The sequence below is a fragment of the Lepidothrix coronata genome, unplaced genomic scaffold (genome assembly GCF_001604755.1).
Source record: "Lepidothrix coronata isolate B3197 unplaced genomic scaffold, Lepidothrix_coronata-1.0 Scaffold212, whole genome shotgun sequence".
Taxonomy (NCBI): Eukaryota; Metazoa; Chordata; class Aves; order Passeriformes; family Pipridae; genus Lepidothrix; species Lepidothrix coronata.
Genome location: NW_016690392.1, coordinates 1,326,005 through 1,334,230, shown reverse-complemented (window position 1 = coordinate 1,334,230; position 8,226 = coordinate 1,326,005). Strand labels below are relative to the sequence as shown.

The window sequence follows — 8,226 nt, the reverse complement described above, 5'->3', positions numbered from 1 at the left end:
GGGGCAGAGAAAATTGTGCAATTTTTTTTTTTTTTTTTTTTTTTGTGGATGGAAAAATGGGGGTGATGTGTCCAGGGCACCGTGGCAGGAGCTGGTTGGGAGCTCCCACCATGGTGCTCCAGCTCCTGTGCTGGTGCCTGCTAGGTACCCACGTGCCGTTCTGTCTTCGGCTTCTTCTGTCGCTTTTTGCTTTTATTTCTGGGTTCGGTTTTGTCTGGAACAGAAAAAGGAGGAGAAAAGGAGGGCTCATTCATTGGCTGGACAATGTGATACAGCCTGAGCCCCATACATGGAATGCTGATCCCATATCCTCCCTCAGAGGTTCGTGCTGGACCCAGTTTCTGATTTTTGAGACCCCAGAGCCCTCTCAGGTCATGAAATAGCAGCAAGGGTCTGTGGGGGGGTCTGGATGCACTGGTGGCATGGGCAGAATGACACTGGTGTGTTGTCCCCACAGCTCCCATGGCTGGACTCTAAATCCTGATACCCCAAAACCCCCAGAAGTGGGCTGGGGCAGCTCAACCAAAGCGGGTGCTGCCCAGAGACACCCCAACTTCTCTCTGAGCAAGGACTGGGGATGTTGGAGAGGGACAGTGGCTGCACCAACACCCCAAAGCCATGGCACAGACATGCCCAGCTCTGCTGTGGTGTGGGAACGTGTCTCCCTTCTCTCTGGAGAGGAAGGTGGGAAGGTGCTGCCCCATGGGACCCAGGCATGGACCCTGTGTGACGATTTGGGCATGATGGGAAGTGGGGTGGCCTTGGGGTTCACCCATGCATAGGTGCTAAAGCTCTCCCTGGGAATGCTCTCCGTGTGTGCGTGCCCCCTATCCCGGTGGAAAAACTGACATGCCAGTGGAACCTGGATGCATCCCATTAAGGCCAACTCACTGTCAGCCTTCCAGGGTCAGGCTGTTGGGACCCAAATCTCTGCTCACCCCAAGGGGCTGCCCCACACACCCTCCAGCTGGCCAAGGTGTTGGTGCTGAGACGCCAAAGAAACAGGGATTCACGATAAACTCTGGGCTCCAAAGGGAAGGGGGGGTTCATGCTGAGGAGCAGAATGGTTGCCCCAAAAGCTGGGGAGCTTTGTCTCTCCTTCCCCCTCTGCGTCCACTCCAATCTGAGTGACATAGGGAGGGGTCAGTGGTTCTCTCTCCATGCAGCCCTCGCACGAGGGGCACAGGGACCACGATCATCCCCAGTGCTGTGTGTGACAGTACTGTTGTCCCAGAGCCCTTTCCAGGGCTTCAGCTCTTGTCCTGCCCAGCTGTTTTTCAGCTCTGATCTCCCAGAGAGTTGCCACCCACAAAGGAGAGGGCACAGCACGCACGCCAAGCGTCTGGAGAGAGCGGGACAGACACCCAAGGCAGATTTACAGTGGTGTGAGGGGTTTGTGTCTCGGCCAAGCGCGGCGGCTTCTCCCTTCCAGCCACCCGGATGGCTCAGAAGTGGTGTCACAAATCTCTCGTCACACGGTCAGGTCCGGCCGCCTGCCCTGGTTCGCCCGGGCTGGGGGTGTCTCGGCTGCATCAAGTGAACTCCCCCGTCCTCCTCCAGCATCTGGATCCCATAATGCAGCACTTGGCCGGGCGGGCAGGAGCCTGGGAGCGAGGGCAGGAACACACTCTGTCGCGGCGGGGACACCCAACAGCCTGCCCTGGAGCTGGACACACGGAGGGGCTGCCCTCTCCTGTGGGGCTGCTTGGGGGGCACTGATGGGATTCCCTCTGACACGGATTCCCCTCTGACATGGATTCCCCTCTGACAGGGGCCAGACCTGTCTCTGAAGCTGATCCAAGATAGTGGCCTCGAGAATAGAGTCCTGCCATTCCCTGAGACCATCACCATAGCCTCAGGGCTCCCAGCTTGCAGGAGCAGAGGCCTGAGCAGAGGCAGGAGGCCAAGCACTTTTCTGGGGTGCCACTGCCTTCCAAGTCACCTCACATGATGGGGTGCTCCCAAAGCGCTGGTGCCACAGTCCCCACCAGTGGGACCCGCTGTGTGCCAGGCAGGGCTGGGCACAGGCACAGGCACGGTGCCACAGGACATGGTGCTCCGGAGCTGCCTGTCCTCCCATGCCAAACTTCTCGCATCAAACTGTCACCAGCTCTGCGGGTCCAGAGCTGGCACAGCCCAGCAGGGAGGGGAACATCCTCAAAATCGATACCACCTGGCACCCCAAAGACGTGAGTCGGGGCCTGGGTGGGGAAGGGAATCAGCTCCTCTGTGCTGTCAGCAGGAAAATATTACTTATGATTGATGGCACTGGGATGAAGCTGCTCTCCTGGCTCCACGGCCCCAGCCCAGCACGCACATCCCCTGCTATTGCCCCCCTTCTCCATCCTTTTTTCTCTCCACCCTCGCAGTCCTGTCCTCCCTTGTCCCCGCCACGCTGGCGGTGCCGGCTGGGGCTTCCCACGGCACAGAGCGATCCCGCAGCTCCGAACCGCAACCCTCAGTGGCTCAGATCTGCTGCCAGGCCCTACAGATCGGTATCTCATGCATCCCCCTTTCTGCCAGTTATTAAGTGGAGATTTATTAGGATAGCTCCAGTCCAGCCGTCTGCATCCAAAAATGACATCAGCCATGTCCCGGTTCCCATCGCCAGCCCTGCACCCGTGCACGCACAGCCTGGCCAGGCCCTGCAGCAGGTCTGGGTGCTGCAAGAGGTGGGGGGATCCCTGAGCTGGGGAGTCCCCAGCCTGGAGACGAGGTGGGGGGAGGCACAGGAGCACAAGGGAACATCTGGATGGATAAGCCACAAAAAGGGACTCTGCCCTGGGGTGTCTCCCAAAACTTGAGCTATCAGAAATCCCCTGGGTCACACCCTTCTGCTCCACGAGTGCTCCGTGTACTTGTGGCGCTTGGAGGTTTTTACAGGAACCTCCCCTGTGGCCCTCAACCCTCCTAACTCTCAGCTGCAGTGCAGAAAGCCCAGTCCATGCTGTTCCCTTCACATTGTGGCAGGATGGGAGCCGGAGCTCGGCAGCCTCATTCCACCGTGGCGGTTCCTGCCAGTGCCCAGCCCAGCCCATCCCAGTGTGGAAGGGGACACCGGCCGGTCCCAGGCAGTCTCAGGGGCTGCCAGGTGGGAGCAGCCAGCTCTAGGGCTGCTCAGCACATGTGCCTGAGACGGGCGGCTTTCCCCAGAACCAGCCTCAAAATGCCTGGGAGATGACAGCATGGCTCTCCAGCCACTGCCAGACCCCTGCTGCCACCGTCCCGCTCCCGCAGCTCCTCTCGGGGATCCCTTTGAAGGTTCACGAAGCTGCCCCCAGTCCCGACACGGTGCTCACCTCCCGGGCAGTGCTTCTTCATGCGGCACCTCCTGCTCTCCTGCAGCGGGGGGCAGGCAGCCCCCTCCTCCCGGGCAGCCTCCGGCACCTCCCGCACCCGCGTCTCCACCCCCCACTTGCAGCCGCAGGTCCGGCTCTCGTGGGTGCAGGCGCTCCACTCGCTCCACGGCCCCGGCTCGCACGTCTCTGCGGGGATTTGGGGGCAGAACGAGGACGGTGACCCCGCAGCACCAGGCACCCAGGGATGGTGGGTAGGGGGTGAGGGTGCTGCTTACCTTGGCACTCTCGGGTGCCAGGCTGTGCCGCAGTGCTGGGGGGGCACTGCCGAAAACACTGGCCCTTGTACAAGTAAAACTTGTCCTTGCACTTCATGCAGAAGTCTCTGCTGAAGCAGCTCTCGCAGCTGGGCGACCTGCACTCTGCCAGGAGGGACGGCCCGTCAGTGGGAGAGCCCAGCACATGTGGTAGCCCCAGCACCCCACCGGGGACCCAAAACCTGCGGGGTGCGGGGTGCAGGCTGCAGCTCTGGGCAAGGGGAAAGGGGAGGAAGCCCCCCAGCCCCCTGGCTGCCCCCTGGATCTGTGCCTCCATGCCGCCAGGGATGCTGCAAGAAATGAAGCCATCGCCTTTCCCACAGCACCGGGACCTGCAGGGCGGCGAGGGGAGCAGGGGGGCACCGGTAGGAGCAGGGGGGCACCGGTAGGAGCAGGGGGGCACCAGTAGGAGCAGGGGGGCGCCGGCTGGCGCGGGACGTACTTGTGCATCTGTTGACCTCCAGACCCCGCACACCGAAGTAGCCGGGCGGGCAAGTGTGGACACACATCCCGTACTGGCGGATGCCGTCCCTCCAGATGAGCAGGAAGAGCCGGTGGTGGCAGGTGATGCAGCCGTTGTCCTCAGAGCACAGGATGCAGCCTGTGCAGTTTTCCAGCAGGCCGGCACTCGCTGGAGGGACAAATGGAGGAGAGGGCTGTGGCCTGGCTGCAGCACAAGTGTCAAGGTGCCAGGGAGGGTCCCAGCCCCGTGGAAGCCCCTCTGCGACACGCAGGGTGACAGCACTGTCCTGTCCCCCTGCAAACACCTCCTTGCCTCCCTCTGCTACCTAAATCCCCACTTCTGCCTGCACTGGCAGCGTGGGGACACACAGATGCCATCGCTCCATTGGGCATCACTGACGGCCTCCATCACCCCAAGGTCCAGACTGAGGGTTTGCCCCGTGCCCAGCACTGCCCATGGGTGCCAGCCTGAGGCCCATCCCCAGCCAGCTGTGCCCATCCGGTGGGAAGTGAAACAACCAGGTCAGTGGGTAGAAATATGCTCTGACCTGGATTAATCAGTTGATGCCTGTTAAGTGTCAGGGACAAAGGGCATTTTGGAAGCACTCAAGAGGAGACGAGATAAGGATCTGTCTGGTTGCTCAAGAGCCTCTGCCGCCTCCCTGGCTGCCTTCCCCGTGATCCTGACCTGCAGGAGGGGGAGGGCGGCTGACCCTGAGGTGGTCTCTCCTCCCTGGGACAAGGGACAGGGTGCCAACACCCACTAGTCCATGGAGACACCACTAACCCTCCTGGCTCCCCAAGCCGTTTCCCTGCACCTACAGAAAAGCAGCCCAGAGGGATGCTCCTGGCACCGGGGCACTTTGGGAACTGGGGAGCTAAACTCTGAGCTTAGGGGCACTTTGGGAGCTCTGGGGGCCGTCTGGGCATCACCATAAGGGGCCACCAAGCTCATGCTCACAGATGTCCAATGCCTTCACTGTGCCCAGGATGTTGGGAAGTGTATGCTTGCCTCCGACACCACAGGCTCCCCTAAGCCAAGGTCCACACTGAGCAGTGGTGACAGTGCCAGCAGCCCTGGTGCTGCATGCTAGAACCCTGGGCTCTATAGAATCACAGAATGCTTTGGGTTGGAAGGGACTTTAAAGCTCATCTCGTTCCGACCCTCTACCATGGGCAGGGACACCTTCCACTAGACCAGGTTGCCCCAAGCCACATCCACCTGCTGGGTGCTGCCTGGCACAGACACAGGCTCAGCCCTGGGAGTGATGCCTGGCACAGGTCCCCTCTGACCCCAGGAGCTGCAGCAGAAGGGCCCCATCGCCACGGGGCTGGGACAGAGGGGATGGTGGAAGCAGCAGTTGGAGAAGCTGGGGAGATGCTGGCAGAGGATGCTGGCATACATCGACCTGCAGTCCCGTGTGCTGGACCCTGGCACAAGCCAGTCCCTGGTGTCACGGTGCCATATAGTTGTTGCCAAGCTGGCTCATCCCTGTCCCCTTGCTGGGGCACAGGGGCTGTGGCGGCAGCACTGCCAGGAGCCTTCATTAGAGCTGCCTCTGTTGGGAGCCCTAACGAAGCACCTTGGATCCATTAAGTTGTTATGGTCTCCGTTACATATTTACCAAACGCTGACAACATTTGTGTTCCTGGCTGCAGCTGGAGCGGCTTCCCTGGAGACCCTGGGATTTACGAGCCTCTTTCCCTTCCCTAATTCTTTTTGATGTTTTTCTTTTGCTACTCTCCTTCCACCCCAGTCTGCGTAGGGAAGATAGGGAGCCCTGGGAGGGCTCCAGGGCCTCCTTCCTCTCACCGGCTTTGGAAATAGCTCCATGGTGTGGAGCTGGGAGAAGCTCCTCCACCCTGCAGGGCTGCCAGCATGGCACACGCCTTTGCCATCAGGAGCAACATCGTGAGCCACCGCGGAGCTGTGCCACTCAACAGAACGTGGCTCATGCCAAAACCACGGGACTGGGGATTAGAGGCAAGTGGGGGGTTTCTTCTCCTCCTGCCTAGCGGCGATGGAAGATTGCAGGGCTGAGCTGGGATGGGCACTGGGCAGGGGGCACAGTGGGTATCTGAGCTCTGCTGGACATCTGTGCGACATCTCCTTATCTGCCCACCCTGAGCCCAGCCCTGCCACCCTGGTGTCTGTAGGCACTGGATGGAGTCTCTGGGACACTGGGCTACCCAGGCCAGAGCTCCCAGTAGCAGTGGGGTGGCTCTGGGGTGCTGCAGCACCCCTCATGGCTCCCGGCGAGCTCCCAGTAGCAGTGGGGTGGCTCTGGGGTGCTGCAGCATCCCTCATGGCTCCCAGCCCCAAGAGACTGTGCCGGCCCTTCTCTGCTGTTTATCCCGGGGGATTTAACGCATTTAGGGTGTGAAGCCATGGCCAGACCACCCAGTGCTGCCAGGACCTGAGGCCCTTGAGCATCTCAGAGAATTGGGCCACTTAGTATGAAGCACCAGCAGCTGAAGCAGTGACCCCATGGCACTCAGAGCCCCTCTTGGTGCCAGGCTGTTTCCCATCCAGGGGTGTTTCGGCCGCCAGCCTGGCCGCCCACATCTTAACACACACCTACTGCTACCACATGCCTTTAATATGGAACAAGTTCAAGGAAAGCTGCCCGGGCTCCAGCCCCAAGCCCTGGTCCTGCCAGGTCCTGTCCCTACCCTGGCACACACTGGCCCCAAAACTGAGACATTCATGGCACAGAGCTGAGCACCAGCCCTGGCCCTGCTCTCCACAGCCAGCTGGCACTGCCTGGCACTGCCCGGTGAAGGGACATGAGCCAGTGCCCAACGGAGGGTGCACGTGCCTCGGCACAGCCCCAGCACACCCTCCCTTTGCCCAGGCACTGAGCAGCAGCTTGGCTGGTGCCTCTGCCCAGGGGAAGGATAGGCAGGGGACAGTCAGTGCCTGACGTGGCTCTGAGCATCCTTCCAGGAGGTTTTACTCCCCACACACTTGGTGTGTAATGCAGAGAAGGGAAATACTGGAAAATCAGCCCACTTTGTGCTATCCCCACTGTGTCGGGCTCTGCTGGGGTTTGCAGAGCTGGTCCCAGTGCCAGGCAGCATCCCCTGTCCCCTGCCAGCCCTGATGGCTCTGCATTTCCCTGCACTGCAGGCCAGCCCTGTGCCACACACCCAGAGGGGAACGCAGATGGTCCCCAACGAGGCCCGAGGGATGGGTTGGGGGATGTTGGTTCCTGGCACCCTCCATCCCTAGTTCACAGCTCCTGCTCGCTCCGGGCAGGCAGGACAGGCAGCCCGGTGTCCCCAAGCCACCCTGCAGTACCAGAGCGGGACAAGCCCACCACACACACCATACCTTGCTTCTTCCATCGGTTCTGCGTGAGCATTTCCATGGAGCTGATGAATAACAGCAACATGAATATTATCCACTGCATCTGGGCAGGAGTGATTTCGGGCAGGGAAGGAATCAAATCATCCAAGCGGCTGGCGGGCTCGGCTCCTGCCAGAGCCGGTGAGGGGCGGTGGGAGGGCGAGGAGCTTCTCCGGGCTCACACCATCCCACCCCGGGCTCCGGGCGCGCAGCCACGATTCAGGGCAGCATGAGCCGGTGACACTGGGGCAGGCTGGGGCTGTCAGGCCCGGGGAGCTCTCATGGTGGCGGGGAAAGTGCAGTCTGCTCCGGAGAGCTCTGCCTTTATAGCCAGTGTCAGCCCCCCCTCCTCACCCTCCCCTTCAAAATAATAATAATCCTAAAAAAAAAAAATCCCTCAGCAGCAACAAAGCGACTGGCAAACGCCCTGGCTGGATCCCCCCGGAGCGCTCCAGCCACCACCTCGGCTGGGAACTGTCCCGCCGTCCCGCCGCGGTCCGACTGTCCCGCTGCCATCCCAGCGCCGGGGTCACAGCGAAGCCCCCTGCGATTTTTGGGGGGGTGGAGCCAGGCGGGTGACGCTGCCTGAGCCAGCCCCCCCCCGGCTCAGCCCCCCCAGGCTCAGCCCCCCTCTCCCGGCCCCGGCAGGGCTGGGGATGCCGGTGGTAGCCCCCGGGCAGGGCTGAGCCCCCCGGGCAGGGCTGAGCCCCCCGGGCAGGGCTGAGCCCCCCGGCAGGCCGGTCAGTGGGAGCCGTGGTGGGTCTCCGGCAGCTCCGGCGGCGGCTGTGGGTCTGCCCCGGCT

At 61.6% G+C, this 8,226-nt stretch overlaps 1 protein-coding gene across 1 annotated transcript; it reads right to left on the bottom strand.

Moving 5' to 3' along the window:
- Positions 1-129: 129 nt before the first annotated feature.
- RSPO4 (R-spondin 4) lies at positions 130-7,488 on the bottom strand. Its single transcript, XM_017833256.1, has 5 exons — positions 7,410-7,488; positions 4,056-4,244; positions 3,575-3,718; positions 3,300-3,485; positions 130-214 (listed from the first exon to the last, which is right to left on the bottom strand). The coding sequence occupies exons 1-5, from the start codon at positions 7,486-7,488 to the stop codon at positions 141-143; spliced, it is 672 nt and encodes a 223-aa protein (XP_017688745.1). The 3' UTR covers positions 130-140.
- Positions 7,489-8,226: the final 738 nt, after the last annotated feature.

Bases quoted from the DNA above. Each gene is read 5' to 3' on its own strand.
- RSPO4 (XM_017833256.1), bottom strand. From the start codon at position 7,488: ATGCAGTGGATAATATTCATGTTGCTGTTATTCATCAGCTCCATGGAA. The intron at 4,245-7,409 runs GTATGGTGTGTG...TTGTCCCTCCAG, and splicing joins GAACCGATGGAAGAAGCAAG to CGAGTGCCGGCCTGCTGGAA. The intron at 3,719-4,055 runs GTACGTCCCGCG...CCCTCCTGGCAG, and splicing joins GGAGGTCAACAGATGCACAA to AGTGCAGGTCGCCCAGCTGC.